The sequence below is a fragment of the Pristis pectinata genome, chromosome 2 (assembly GCF_009764475.1).
Source record: "Pristis pectinata isolate sPriPec2 chromosome 2, sPriPec2.1.pri, whole genome shotgun sequence".
In the NCBI taxonomy this organism is placed as follows: domain Eukaryota; kingdom Metazoa; phylum Chordata; class Chondrichthyes; order Rhinopristiformes; family Pristidae; genus Pristis; species Pristis pectinata.
In genome coordinates, this window is record NC_067406.1 from 79264048 (window position 1) to 79280288 (window position 16241).

Here is a 16241-nt window from a genome sequence, read left to right on the forward strand (position 1 = left end):
ACATTACAAAACTGCTTGAATGCTATAAACACCTGACTGTTCTGGAATGTAAAACTCAGGCAGTGTTATGTAATTGTTAAGTAGTGTGAACAGATTTTCATCCAATAAGTGCTTCTCACCAACCTTCAGTCAATGCTATCCAATTTCCGTTCAAAGAAGTTTTCTGAGGCTGGATGCTTCTTTAAAATGAAGTTAGAGAAGAAAATTAAGATGTTTTGATTAATAAATGAGTAAAAGTTCAATTTGTGATTACATTTTTCAGATATGACATTTTTACAGCATCTCTTTAATCTCTATTATGTTGAAGAACAGCTTGGTTAAGAGCCCCTCCTATTAATGTTATCAACATAATTGGAAACTAATGTAATTATATAGGTTTATTTTAGTTCAGTGTAAACTGCTGATGTTAACTGAATTTTATATACAGTAATTGTAGTTGATGCTAGCATGCCAAATATCACATTGGGCTACTGTTTATTCCTCCAAAACAAACTATTTAAATGTACAAAAGATGTATAGCCACTCAAAATAGAATGAAAATCTTGAAGATATTTCTTTGTAGGTCTTTCTAAATAACTCAGCCCAATCACATTGACATCTTCTGGTTTTTTTCCAGTTTAATTTCCTTTTCTTGTATTTATTTGTGTATGACAAAGTTCTTTTAATTCTAAGCAGAAATTGTTCTTAAAACAAAAAAATAGCTTTTATTTCTTATTTGCATGCATAGGTCTAAAAAGTTTGGCATGGTATTCTATGTCAAAAGTTATCCAACTTTGAGTAAACATATACTTCAAGAAGATTTTGAACATTTGAATCTTCATTACATCAATGTTAGAGTGATGCATTTAAGCAATTAAACGTTAACAATTAATTTAATGAATTGTTGCTTTTTAGAAAAAATTGCAATGCTATGTTTTACTTATATTTATTTTATCTTTACAGTAATGGCATAGAAGCTGATGCAGGAAGAATATTTGACTCTACCAACAAAACTGGTTGCGTAAGCTACAAAGTAACGACATTGAATGAAATTTTATCTACATTGTGCCATGTTCATCAGAAACTTCTTACAGCAATGCTGAAGTGTCTAATTCAAGAAAAAGGTGCTTTCAATATACAATGCAGAGAACAAAGATATTCACAACTTCAAAATTCCTCATTTAATTCCAGTGAAAATAAAGCAAATGAGGAATCATGTAATTGTACTAGATTCCAATGGTGTGAAAGTTGCTCCACGCAGACTGTACGATCAGTTCCTCTTCCATGGGTTCCTCGCCATAGTTATATGAAAGACGTACATTGTTCATCATGCAAAAAGGGCACACTCGAGTGCTTTACAATAATAAGTAATGGAATTTGCAAAAAATGTAACAAGATCAATGTATACCAAGTTTGCACTGGGTCATATAAACATTTTTCTGGAGGCATTTATGGCCGAGGAGCTGTTCAAGTTTACAGTGAACTTCCAGTTGAAGAGATTTCCAACACAACAGCAGCAGAATCTCCTATCCTGACATATGGCATCAAAGATTACAGTAAACCACGAAGTCCTTCTCCTCCGCCTTTATCGCCAGTAGAAACTGACAGTTTTGAAGTTGATAGGATGAACAAAGCCATTTCTACCTTAGATGCCAATAGTATTGAACTTATCATCAACCAGCCTCCCTCTCTTTCACCAGAAGAGGAAGAATGTTGTAACCCTGGGGTCTCAAACCAAACTCAGACCAGACCAAAGTCAGCAGATCAACTCCAACCGGGAATGTATGAATTTGAAGTAGTCCATAATGAAATTAGTAGGTCATCAGAATCTGCGAATGACTTGGAACAAGGTGAGCATTCTGCTTCATTTCAGGAGGTAATGGAGCGGATAAATGAAAAATTGAAATCAATTGAAACATCAGATGAAGGCCAAGTTTTGGCAAACCTTTCCAATGATGATTCTTGTAATCATAATGACAGTCTTAAATTGAGAGAAATCACATCTTCTTTAACACACAAAGCAAAAGTCAGTGATTATAGCCTAATGGAATTACTTAAGCAACATGAGAAAAACAGGGAAAACAGAATTATTCAAACTCGTTTCCGGAAGCGGCAGGAGACCTTAATTGCTCTGCATAATTCTCCAGATTCGCCATCATCTCGACGTCAGACGGTACAAATAAAAAGAGACCTTGCAAATCTTGATCAACTATTTTTAAATAAGGAATCAACATGTGAAAAATTTGGAAGGAAGTCAGCAAAGAGTTGTCATAAATATAAAAGTTCACCAGAAAAAGAATCTACACTTATAGAACATTATATTAAAGAAACTTCCCCAGAAGAAGAATCTTTACTATTCAGTAAAGATTTGGAGAATGTTGATAATGTTATTTTGCAATCCAGTAGTTTGCCTGGCCAATGTGAAGCTGAATTTAGTGAGTTAACACCATCTTTAGAACTTCTTGTAAATGAAACCAGAGATGTGACAGAGTGTGCCAATTCAAAAGAAAGTTCAAATGCAGATCTGTTCTACATTCCTGACCTGGATGAAATTAGAATGGGGATTCCAATGAAGAATACCAAGAAACCTGATTATGATTTTCAGGAATTTCCTTTGTGCTTACAAGATTCTAACAAAATGGATTATAAATCTAAAATTGGGAGGGCCAAACGAAAAATTCTGCCTCCAGAAAGATTTTCTATATATATTACTGAGCCTAGAAAAATGTTCTATGCTGCCTGTTTTCCTGAAAATTTCCAGCGAAAACCTATTAAGGCAAAAAAATCTGATATGGAGTGTGAGAGTAATGCTTGTGAAATGCCTAATGTTGCCAATTCCATGAAGATAACACTCCATAGTGAAGAGCAAGACAATGTAGTTGTATATGAAGTTGCTGAAGGTTTGGAAGCAACTTCCTCTACTCAGTGTGAGCTCCTGAAGGGCATAGACAGTAACAGTAAAAGAACTGATGATTTATTAGCAATGGAAGAACATACAACTAAGCATAATTCACCTGACATAATACTTCATGCATCACAAAAAACAGATGAACTCGTGGATCAATACAATAATAGAAAGGAAATAACACCTACAGTGTTAAATGCTGATTCATTGAAAGCTGTTTGTTCCATGGAACATAATGACCCTGATGTTTGTAACAATGGTAACTCAAAGTTTGTTGCCAAATGGGAAACGTTGGAGAATGCAGTAAATAATTTATTTTCTAGTAGCCCTAATTCTGGTGCCATACTTGACTCCAGTTCATTCTTGGCAAGTGGCTGTCTGAGTGTGAATCCTCCATTGCAGCAGAGGTGTCTACATCATGCAATTTGTGATAGCTTGGTTCATAAGAATACTGATTCTCTAAACGGAATAGACATGAGTAAGAATTGCTCCATTTATTACAACAGTCCCATAAAGCTTATGTTTCTTTCTGAGATAAACAGTGATAAAGGAGTTAAATATACTCTGACGTCTGTGACCTCTTCTTCAAAGCTTGACACCAATAATCCTCTTTCAAAAGTTCATCCTGAAGAAATTTACCTTAAAGGACCAGAGGTAAGCAATTCATCTGGTTCTGAAAATGATAATGCAACAGAGCATTTCCAAAATCTGCCAGCTTGTGAAAGTGATAAAACAACAGAATATATCCAAAATCCACCTGCTTCTGAAAGTGTTAATACAGCGGCATATTTCCAAAATCTGTCTGCTTCTAACAGTGGTAATGCAGCAGAATGTTTGGACAGTTGTTCAGAAAGTTCTTCTAAAACCTGTGAGGATATAAATTGCAACCTAGATGCATTCAGCTGTAATGGTTCTCCTTGTTGTTCAAATAATTATACAGGTGGTAATACCAGTCAGATGGTAGAAATAACATTGGCTTCAAAGGAAGTGGCTGAATCCATTCTTAAAAGAAAACCTGGTCGACCCAAAAAACTGGGCCCACCAGTGGAAAAGCAGATTAAAAGGCCCAAGGGCAGACCACCGAAGCCTAAAGTGGAATTATCAGAACCTGTTGAGTATACGACTGAAGATGCACATACTGAAAAACTCAATCCCCCTTCCACAGATGATAGCCGTAACATTAAAATTACTGTTGTCTATGGAAGATCAAGAAGGTTCAAAAGACTTGTATCTGAGAATGATAAAATTTTAACAAATAATCACCTCAGAAATGCTAATGAAAGTAATTTAAAACAAAATTGTGAAAATCAAATAGTGCAGTGCAGTGAAAGTGTGCAAAATTCCACTGCAGAGGAATTTGAAGGCAAAACTGATAGTTCTGCATCGTCAGTGACTGAATGTGAATATGGATATGATTTAGTTAGGCCCATAAAGGATAAACCTGTTTCACTTCATACCACTGGCAATGCTGTTTGTCCAAGTAGCAAGCCTCCGTCAACTAAAACTTGCAAAGGTGGACAACGAAAACCTGGACGTCCTGCTAAAGTGAAGATTTCGGGTATATCTGTGACTGTTAATGCAGTATCACCGCGGGAAAGAAAAGTCTGTATTAATAGTATACTACCTCCATTAGAACAGGAGTCCCCACCTTCATATAAGCAATCCGAAGATACAACTATCAAAGACAGTAACTTAAGTAGAGAGATGTCTTTGAGCATTCCAAATAACTGTGAAGCAAGATCAAAGGAAAATCCTGTTGAAAAGAAAGTAAAACATACTCTGCCCCTGAGGCATTCAGTTAGAATTAGAAAGCCATCTCTGTACTTCTTGCATTCCTTTGCAAACTCTTGCTCACTTTCTCAAAGCAGTGCCCTAATACGTAAATCTCGAAAGCTGCTTTTAAACAAAGCGGGGAATGAACTTGCTAAAAGCAGGAAGTTGGGTCTTAAAATGGCAGCTGAAAATATCGCCTCAAATGTTACATTGGAGAGCAAAGAGGAGGAAACCAAGAATGAAATAGATGAATTTGACTGTGGTTTTGAAATGTCAGCAGATCCAGTTTTTGTATCAGGCACTTCACTCAGGTGGTGGCACAGCTCCACTTCAAAACAAACTTTGCAGGAGGAACTTGATCTGCGATTTGAACAAATCAACAGTGGTTGGCATCCTGTTGATGCCGCAGAATTGATGATTTCTTCTGACAAAAGAAAACATCCAATTCACTTTGAAGGCATCACTAAATCAGTGATGATTGCAGATAATAAGAATCGGGTTCAAATTTCCCCTATCCAAATGTTGTTTCAGGGGCATTGTAATATGGATAAAATTCGTGCATGGTTTATGCAAACAACAGAAACTCATTCTTTAGCAATTGTAAGAAAAGAAAATGCCCGTGATCCCATTGAGGTTCTGAATGCTAAAGGAATTACTGCATCAGGAAATCAAGTTGATTCTGCCTCCAACCCTCAGGCAGAACATTTGAAAAAGCACCTTAAAAAATTTGCACTAGAATCCCCTGTAAGGCCAAGAGGGCAATTCCATCTGTCAAACAGGATGTCAAAGTTTAAAGTTTATAAACCTAAAAGGCTTCTGGTAGAACATAACAAAAGGGTTTGTTGTAAACCACACCACAAGAAATTGTTGCACCACCATAGAGTTCAGTACAAGCAATGGAAGTCTGCTTGGAAGCATTTAAATGAAATTCCACCATTCCAACATGACTCAGTGAACGTAGAAAGCAAAAACAGTCAAAAAAAAGAGTCTGAAGTAAATAGCTTTTCAACTGCAAAAGAATCCATATTACTGAACAATGGAAAGGAAAATGAAAACCAAGATAAAATAATAACTCGGAATAACGCGAGTGCTGCTTTATCTAGTTGTGCAGATGAACAGAATTTAAATTCATTGAAAAGCTCAGAATGTAAAAGAACTGAAAGTACAACAAAGGATTCCGAAAAAGAAGCGTCTGTTGTGGGTGGGCAGCAAGAAATTATTTGTAGAAACGTGAACTGGAAACTGGCAAACTTTAAAGAATGCAGGGTATTTCTAAGGAAGATCAACTCCCTGGATCAGAGCCATTTCAGAAATAATGGTGTATGGACTCCGTCCAAAAATAGCTCATCCAATAGTAAAGGCACAGATAACCTTCAGAGGTACACTGAAGTAAATACAGATCCATGTACTGAAATGAATATCCCTGCTGTTAGTACCTTTGAAACACAAAGTTTAAACCCTGTAGGTCATAATCCATGTGAACCAAAAGGGAAGAGAAAGTACACAGAAAGAACAAATAATGAGAATGGGCTAAGTTGTTCACCATCTAAAAAAGTTAAGTATTTTGCAAGCAAGCAGTCGATTTGCCAAGTCAACAGCAATTGCCTCCCTTCGTTGGATACAAACAGTAACTCAGTAAATGAAAAGAGTTCACAAAAGGAAAATGCAGAAATAGTGAAGGCTAATGCAGGAAAAGTAAAAAGGCATACAGATGTCAACACAGATGCAACATCATTGAAGAGGATGAGACAATCTGTTGAACAAAGATTGTCGTGTAATCAATTACAGTTCCAAATCGGTAAGATTGAATTATTTAAGTTTTATTATAATAGGAAAGTGAATTCCCCTGTCATTCTGTCAAAATTTTTATTCATTGTGAAGTCTTTTTTTTTACTTTGGAGTCCTATTATGTTACTTAAAGAAATGCTAGTTTTAAAAAAAAATCACTGAATATAAAAATATGATTGCTTATCACTTTACTATCGTTCTGCATCACCAAAGTGTTTGTTCTGTCCTGTAATGGCAAATGAGGCCAATAAAACAAAGGTTGACTTGTCACCACATTGCTACTCGTGGGAAGTGTCTGTGTGCAAAAAATGCAAAGAAATAAAAATTGTTCAGTGGGAAGTGGGGTGCTGCTGGTACAGTATAGGGTACATTCATTTCCAGTCTGCAATCCACGTGTACCCAGCTTTATATAACTACAAATTTGCATGACCACCCCTTTAGTCTCATGATTTATGCACAAGCTGTTTACTCTGATTGGCATTGACATCATTGATAGTATTCAACAATAAAAAGGTCACACAACTAATTGATTAATTATAGCAACACTTGATGTTGGGTAATTTGAATATGAAGCCAAGATGCCTGGTGTATTGTGCCCATTTGGCATTCTGTATACAGAAGGGACATGGTCGGAGAAAGTTTAAATTACAGGTGGAAAAGGTGCAACTGTGACAAGTTTTATAGTACTTATAAGCTGCTCTGACAACTTAAGTTGATTGTATCCAATCTTATGAAATACTAATGCAATGAAGATACTGCACTGAATATTTCTAACAATTCAAGAACAGAGATCTTACTTTTCTCTTGTTACTTAGTTTCTTGTGGATTTTTACTGAGATTTGTTTTGAAGTCTAATTATAAATATGTTTTATTCTTGTTTAGTCATGTGTGGTTTGCCTCATTTAAAAAAAGAATCTAGAGTTACTTTGACCGGATGGATGATGTTTTATAGGAAAATTTTGCAGGGCAGTGCGAAAAGAGCAAGATAATGTTTGCAATTGAAATCTTGGACTCACTGAGATATATAGCCTTTTTTTGTACTGTATGATTCAATACTTATCTCCAAAAATAACCAAATAAAATGCCGTCTATCCATTACTACTATAAATCTTCATCCCTCTCTGTCCTTCCTATGGCCCTGAACTCACTAGCACCAATACTAAATGATGTACACCTCTCCCTTACTTTACTGAAATCACATCATTGGTAGGCCTCATTCTAGAGCAACAAGGTCCATGTCGAGAGAGACCGATTACAGTTCTGCAGACAGGGACCAAAATTCTCCCAAGAGATGAGCAGACATCTTAGTGAATTGTTAAAACTAATTTAACCGGGCAAAGAACATGAGAATGTCCGACATCCCTAGGGACTGGGAGAATAAAGATTTGTTCAGAAATGAGCAGGATCCAAAAGAAGGGAATTGTAAGGCAGATGAAAATGGGTTTAGAATGCATGTATGTAAATGCATGGGGTGATAAATAAATTTGGCGAGCTGCAGCCAAAAGTACCTGCTTGAGGTTATGAAATGGTGGCAGTTAGGGAGATGTGGCTCAAAAAGGAAGGGGAATGTAGACTTAAATGTTCTTGTGTACAGGATATTCAGGAATGATATAGAAGGACAAAAACCCGAGGCTGGCAATATTTGACAAAAGGAACTGTTATAGCATTAGAAAAGGAAAATTAAAAAAGGAAGTTCAAATTAAAGAACAATAGAAGTGGTACATAATAAAGGCCACCAAATAGTAGGAAAGAGAAGGGTGAGTGAATTTCCAGACAAATTACAGTCCTCAACTTTTTGTAAAGATAATGGGGACTTTCAGTTATCCCAATGTAGACTGGAAAAAGATAAGTCACATAACGACCAAAGGGAGTAGGAATTCTCTGAAACATACAAAAGAACTTTCTTAATCATTGTGTTGCTAGCCCAAAGAAGGAAGCAGTACTGGATCTAGTTCTGGGATGTGGAGGGCCAAGGGAGCATGTTTTCATGGAAAAAGTATCAGATATCAGATTTAGAAAAAAAATGAGGAAAATTCAGTTTATGATATTCAAATTAAGGAGGGCCAATTTTAATGTGGTTTGGCCAAGATAATTGGATCAAAGATTTAGTTTTACCTTCAGTGCTAGGCCTTCAAAGCAGAGATGTTTCAGGTGCAAGCTAGATCTATTCCCTTGAGGAGAAAAGAACTAACATCCACGGCAGGAGCTACATAAATAAATGTATAGATTAAAATGAAAAGAGAAAGAAACTTAATGATAAATATCATATAGGTTAGTACAAATCTAGCTGCAAAGAAAAAGTAGAGGGGAAATATTTTAAAGAAATGTGATAAGCAGGGAATAAATGAGAATAGGTTATTGGGTAAATACAAAGTGGGTAAGTATAAAGTCTTATAGACAATAATGAATGAAAAATCAAAGGAATAGACTTGGTCTCCTTTCTCTTAGAAAGAGGAGGCCAAAGTATAACACAATAGCGACCTTGAGTTACGAAAGGTTTTGATAGTGTTTCTACTTTTAGGAACAAACAAAACCAGAGAACACCAATGTAAGATAGTCACCAGGATATCAAATAGGGAATTTAGAAGAACCTTCTTCAGCCAGTGAATGTTGAGAATGTGGAACTCGCTACCAAAGGAGTTGTTGAGGCAAACATTCTGAATGGAATTAAGGGAAAGCTAGTTAAAGATATGAAGATAAAGGGAAATGCTAATAACTAGGTGAGGAAGAATAGACTGTTTGTACTGAATAGCTTCTCTCTGTGCTTTATATTCTACATGTAGAGGATATTGTCAATATCACAGTAACAGAGTTGGCAGATAGGTTGGATAGACTAAAAGTAGAGGTTCTAAAAATTTTGGGACGGCACAAAATAGAAAAGCAACCTGATCCTGGTCTAGGTTTGTTAATGGCAAATCATGTCTGACTAACTTAAAATTGTTGATGATGTGACGGAATGCAGGTGAGGTAAGTCAGCTAATTCTGTGTCTAAAAAGCAATTGATAAAGTGCCATGTAATAAAGGTTAGCAAAATTGATGTCCAGAGGATTAAAGAATCGGTGGTTGTGTTATTAGGTAGAGGCAGAAAATAGTGATAAATGATTATTTTACACACTGGAAGGAAGTTAACAGTGGTATTCCACGGTAGTTGGTGTTGGTATCACTGTTCTTTCTGATAAATGACTTGGGCATACAGGTCAAAATTTTGAACTTTGCAGATGAAGCTTAGAACTGTAATATAAAATGAAAAGTATAGTGCCAGACTGGTAAAATGAGTAGACACATGGCAGATAAAAATTCAGCATAGAAATGAGAAAATAAGTGATTATAATGAACACTGTCTCCTGAGGGTGTATCTACACAAGGCTTTGAAGGTTTCAGCACATTGTTGAAAAAGGTCTTTAAAAAGGCATCCAAAGTTCTTACCTTTTTAAACAAAGACAACGAGTGTGAAAACAAGGGCATTGTGCTAAACACTTACAAAACTTGGGTTAGAAACCAGCTGGAACACAGCGTCTGATTCTGGTAGGATGTTGGCTTAGAATGTAAATGAGATTGCTTTAGTCACATGGAAATACAAAAGTAAACAGGGTGGTTCTCCATGGCAGAGAGGATTAAGGGCATTTTTGATAGAGGTGTTCAAACTGGTGAACCATTTTGATAGAGTAAATAAGGAGAAACTTCTCAGTGGTAGAAGACTCAGTAATGAGAGAACACTTATAATGTAATTGATCTGAAGTGATGTTATGAGGGAATAAACTAAGTCATAGCTATTTTCCATAGGAAAAGGAATATATCTAGCATTGTATAACAATCCAGCATGGTAACCAATATCACAGAAGAGTTACAGAATTCAAGCACATTGTAGCTATTTTTGAAGGAAATCAATAAAATAGGGAAATTTGGGAAGGGTGTATAGTAAATGCCACCTACATGCATTTTCAGAAGACATTTGATAAAGCTCTACACAAAAGGCTAGCTACAAAACTAAGGCCTGTGGAATTAAATTTGCCACAAAGAATGAGAGCAATGCAGAGCAAATAGCATAGTTCTTAAGGATGTGCAGAAACAGGGACTTGGTGTATATGTACATTAATCCTTTAAAATAATGGCACAGGTTGAGACAGTGGTTACTAAAGTATTTGAAATCCTTGGATTTATAAATAGATGCGTAGAATACAGAACCAAGGAAAGTTTGTACAAGGAAATTTGGTTAGGGAGTTATTAGAGTATTGCATCTAATTCTCGTTATATAATTTTAAGAAGAATATGATGATCCTAGATAAGACAGAGAAACAGATTACCAGAATGGTTCCAGCAAAGGGGGATTTCAGCTTTAAGCATACTGGAGAAACTGGGGTTCTTCTCACTGAACAAAGATGGTTAAGATATTTTATAGAGGTGTATTGGATCATGATTGGTTTAAATTGGATAGAAGAAGAGGAGCTGCTCCACTTAGCGGATGATTCAAGAATCAGAGGCACAAGTTTGAAAATTTGGGGCAAAATAATATAAGCTGAATGCGAGGAAACACTTTATATAGAGAGTACTTATGTTGTGGAATTCACTGCCTTTGGAAACATAATTGATTGGTGTCTTTAAAGGAATTGGGAAAAGAATGGGAAATGGATCTGATGTGAAATTGCCCCACTATGGACTTGGTTATATTCAATGGGTCTTATGTACCATAGAAATTCTATGCTTCCTTTCTATAGTTGGTCATCAGAGAAAATATAACTGTTTGGCTTTCTTGGTCAAATTAAGTAAAATAGTTCATTTTTCAAAAAAGTGGGTTGCTGAGGGCACAGCAAAATAATGGGGAAAAAATCCTGATTTTCCCTTTGTTTCTTGGACAACAACATCAGTTTCATTTGAAGAAAATCAGTGAATAGATAAAGCCCCTTTTCTAGAATAGAACTGCCGTTGAATGATACTGGAAAGTTTATACACATATTTTGGCATGTTTTAATTTGTTTAAATTTTTATATATAGGCAACTCCACTTGATGCGGAATTATACCTTTATAATGGATGGCTGGAATTACACATCATTGCTACCAAGACTTGGCACATCTTACTGTAAATTTGGAATTTTAAGAAGAAAGTTGTCTTATCTCATTCAGAATCTATTTAATTAGTGCCTTAATATTCAGCCTACTGATTCAGGTTGAATGTATTTAGCAGTATCTTTTTGTGTTTGCTGCTTTCTAGCTAAAACCTGAAGCTGTCTGAACAATGTTGTAGATATCAGAGTTGCACTAATTCTCTTTATACAAAAAAATCTCATGCTTATTGCCTTGCAAGAACCCATTAGAGTATCTACAAATTAATGTTCCTTTGGATTACTACTAGTTCTCATACATGTATATAACAATAGCATCAGCTGATTAATTATTCATTCTTTTTAAGCTTTTCTGTTCAAAACTTTATTTTCACCAAATCATATACAGTTGTAAATCATAATCCATTCAAAGTTTGTATTACTTGTTTTGAAAGGGAAATTATGGAATATGATTTATTTTCACTGTCCATGTTTTTGGAAAGCAAGGCACTTCAGTTATTGTACTCAACTTACATTACACTTTAGTAATTTTCTGTGTATATTGTGTTGTAATTTTTTATATATAAATTTGTATCAATGTAGTTTGATAAGTTCTCAAAATTTTAAATAGTTCAAATTGTCCTTTAATGGAAACAGTTCTTGTTGCAGGAGTAAAACTACCTCAAACTATTGAGCATATTTTAAACTTTTCTTTATGGGGGAGTGGGGTTCATAGATATATTATGTGTAGACACTGGTATCTGCTTCATTTGATTGTGCAAATCTCAACAACAGTGAATTAGTTGCAGGCCTGAAAGAACTGGTCATTGTTGTACAAGGCCTAGGTATACAATCTTTTGTCAGTGCTTTTCTTCAGTGACATTTAACTCAGGGAAAATAAAACTTGTGCTTTGTCTCCAGATTATTCAGTCTGGTAGAGTGCCCTGTGGTAAAATGTTACTACTCTGAATGTGATAACCTGTAGAACAAAATCTGTCTGCAGGGCCTTTTCTTTAAATATTTACAGCAATGGGCAGTTCATCTGTTTACTGCCTAATAAGCTGTAAAATTTCAGTCCTAATTTGCTGTACAGTATTCACTTTCTCTCAACTTGAATGAGATATTTTTGGCTTGGTGATAAAATAAAAATAAGTCTTTCATCATTTCTTTATTGTTTATTATTCTTTATAATCTCAATACATTCCTCAGCGAAATTAAATTGATGGTTTTCTAGTTTTATCTGGACCCCATTACTTAGTCTTTTTCTAAGCTTATAAATACTACTTTGTTGTTCCAAATATGTGCTACATATTTGTTTTTGAAACTATTAATGCATATTTTTATGATTAATGACACAAAGGATAAACCCCCTCCAAAAAAGCTAGTTAATATTGTCTGCCAAAGGTCCATCCATTATTTAGGTCCTTAATGTAGATCATCATATATTTCCTCCTACCTCAGTGTAAAGTCATTCTAGTACAGCAAAGGAATATAAATATATGCATTTCTATGTATTCTTAAATACTTAGCAATAAGTATGTATCTTCTTTTTAACTGCCCTTATGAAAATGGCGCTTCCATGTTGTCTTCCTATCAGTGACTTTTGTGATATCTCTGTCGAAGGTCAAAACCCACCGTCTTTAATTGCAACAGGGTCCTTCTTCTCTCTTCTTTAACTACCCACCCCAATCCTAAATGAAAGCAAGTGGAGGCCAGTAAGTTTCTGAGATTATTGATAGTGGATCTGGAGTTATCTATATTGACCTTTCTAAAATCTATAAGAATCTTAATAGAATCTGTAGCCCAAAGTCATTCACAACTCTCAGTATAATCTTCTTTGCATTTTCAACTGTTTTATATAGCCCTATCTTTAGATTTCTCCATCTATGTACCTGCAAAAGAGGTGATCATAACATTTGCTTTTCTAATTGCTTGCTGGAAAGATTACACAAAAGGTGGTCTAAGAAGAGATCATAAATCTGCCCATGAAATTCAACAGACCATCTCCCACCCAGTTCTGAAGGAATGATTATTTTTCCCAAGTTTATTGGTCCACTACATTTAACAATATGCTAATCACTTACTATTTTTCTTGCACTGGTGCGTAGTATCTTGTACAACACCAGTAAATGCTGTTTGTCTAATATTTAATTGCTTGATCCAGTAAATATCTTTGAACAGAATCACTTTCTACAAAACATCTTGATTCAGAACATCATGCAATGCAATATTGTATTTCACTTTCTGTACACTAATTGAGCACTTAATAGATTATGAACAGTGAGAACCTTACAGCAGGCCCATGGGGAACTCAACTGCTTTCCATCGCCCAGTTAAACATCCATTAATCACTAGTCACTGTTCCTTTTATTTAATATTTCATTAACCTAAACATCCATATGCCATCAGTTTTGTCTTTCATGTTTATAGTAAGCTGCTTCTAAGGGATCTCAGCAGGTACTTCTTTCCATCACCAATTATTCTCTCCTCAAGGGTGTTAGACTCCTGTCATAGTGCAGTTCAGGTTCTTCCAGTTACTTTCCCAAGAGAAAATTCTCCATATCTAAGTCTTCATCCTGAGTAATAAAGGCAAATTACAATGAAGGGAAATGCTGGAGGCAGCATAGTTGAATTGTTCCCTAACCTGAACACCCAGGATCACCGGAGAACAATCATGAGATCTATTGAGCCCTCTCTGCATTGCCTCCAAGGTAAGTATATCTTTCGTTAAATAAGGAGACCAAAACTGTGCATCATACCCAGGTGTAATCTGTCCTGTACAGTTGTAGCAAGATTACTCTAGCTGTATACTTCACCCTCTTGCAAAAGAGGTCAACATTACATTTGCCTTCCTAATTGCTTGCTAGAAAGACTACAGGAAAGATGGTCTTAGAATGGATCTGCAGGGTATTAGAAATTCTGTATGAAGGTATGAATTAGGAGCAGCTGTAAACTACTCTGCCATCAATAAGATCATGGCTGATTGATTGTAACCTCTACTCCACATTCCTGATTACACATAATAACCTTTCACCTTCTTGCTTATCAATCCCTTCCATAAAATTATTCGAAGAGTGCTTCCATCAATACCTTCAACGCGCGACACCTTATTTTTAAAAGTGACCTGTAATTCTAGATTCTCCGCAAGGAAACATTTCCACATCACCCTGCCAAGACCCCTCAGTATCTTATACATTTCAATTAAATCGCTTCTAATCTCCAGCAGATACAGGCCTAACTTGCCTAACCTTTCCTCGTATGACAACCTGCCCATTCCAAATAATGGCCCAGTAAACCACTGAACTACATCAAATGCATTAATATTGTTCCATAAACAAGAAAAACAATACTGGACACTTTATAACTGAAGTATAAACTCTCTACCATTGTATTAATTTACACTTGCAATAAAATTACACACCACTCAATTTGGTTGTGTAGCAGTTAGTGCCTCAGAGACCTGGGTTGGATCCTGACCTTAAGTGCTGTCTTTGTGGAGCTTGCAAGTTCTTCCCACAACCATGTAGGTTTCTGCCAGGTCCTCCAGTCTTCTCACATCCCAGAGGTACACATAGGTTAATTGTTGAATGTAAATTACTCCTGAGTGCAGATAAGCGACAAAAGAATCAAGGGGTGTTGATGGGCATGAAAGAGAAAATAAAGGGTAGAGGGAAATAAAGAGGGGGAGTGGGATGGCTCTGCTGGGAAGTGGAAAACTGGGGCAAGAGTAGGCCATTTGGTTCTTTGCCCCTACTCTGCCATTCAATACAATCACAGCTCTTCATCTATCTCAAAATTCAGGGCAAGGAAGTATTCATACTCTCTTGCCCTGACCCATTGTTCTATGCACCCCAGCCAGGGAAGTATCTGACTTCTCCACCTCCAATCCAGTCTGTCTTGTGCTGTCAAAATTTTGGAAGTTACAGGCCCTTTTAATTTTTCTACACTGGTAAATACAAACCAAGTTGACTTACTCCCTCTTAATCAGGCAGTTCCACCAACCCACAAATCAGTCTTTGGAGAACCTTTGCTACACTCCTTCTACAGCAAGGATGTTCTTTCTTAGGTAAGGAGACAAACTGTACACAATACTCCAGGTGTGATCTCACCAAGGTCCTGTATAATGATAGCAAGGCATCATTGCTCCTTTACTTAAATCCTCTTACTAAGTAGGCCAACACACCATTTGCCATTTTAATTGCTTGATGGACCTACACTGGTATACAAGGTCACTCAAGTCTTTCTGTTCATCAACATTTCCAAATAATGTTACCTTTCTGTTTTCTTTCCAGGGTGGATTATTTCACATTTAACCATATTATACCGCATCTGCCATGCCCCCCACCCCACATATTCAATGTTGAAATCTCTTTGCATCCTGTTCACAATCTCACCCACCTCATATCAGTGGAAAACTTTGGAAATATAACATCTGGTTCCCTCATCCAAATCATTTTAATATATAATGAATAGCTGAAGTTCAAGCTCTGACTTCTGTGGTACTCTACTAGTTACTACCTTCCATTTTGAAAAAGACCCATTTATTCCTATTCCTGTCTGTCAACTAATTTTCAATCCATGCCAATGCATTCCCCCCCCCCCACCCCCTTACATGCGCTCTAACACACCAACCTATTATGTGGGGCTTTATCAAGAGCGTCCTGAAAATTCAAGTATTAACAGTTCCAGTGGTTCTCCTTTGTATATTCTAGTAGTTTCATCCTCAAAAATTAAGTATATTTATCAACAATTTTTA

General features: G+C 36.1%; 1 protein-coding gene across 11 annotated transcripts in view; it reads left to right on the forward strand.

The window, feature by feature from the left end:
* lcorl (ligand dependent nuclear receptor corepressor-like) overlaps positions 1 to 12628 on the forward strand; it is a 90504-nt gene extending 77876 nt beyond the window's left edge. For 10 of the 11 annotated variants that reach the window (XM_052038019.1, XM_052038024.1, XM_052038056.1 and 7 more), the window contains 2 exons: positions 943 to 6455; positions 11438 to 12628. In XM_052038019.1, coding sequence (XP_051893979.1) covers positions 943 to 6455; positions 11438 to 11451 — 5527 coding nt within the window. In that variant the 3' untranslated portion in view covers positions 11452 to 12628. Of the gene's footprint in view, positions 1 to 942; positions 6456 to 11437 lie in introns of those variants that run through there. The other variant, XM_052038127.1, reaches the window with a different exon arrangement.
* Positions 12629 to 16241: the final 3613 nt, after the last annotated feature.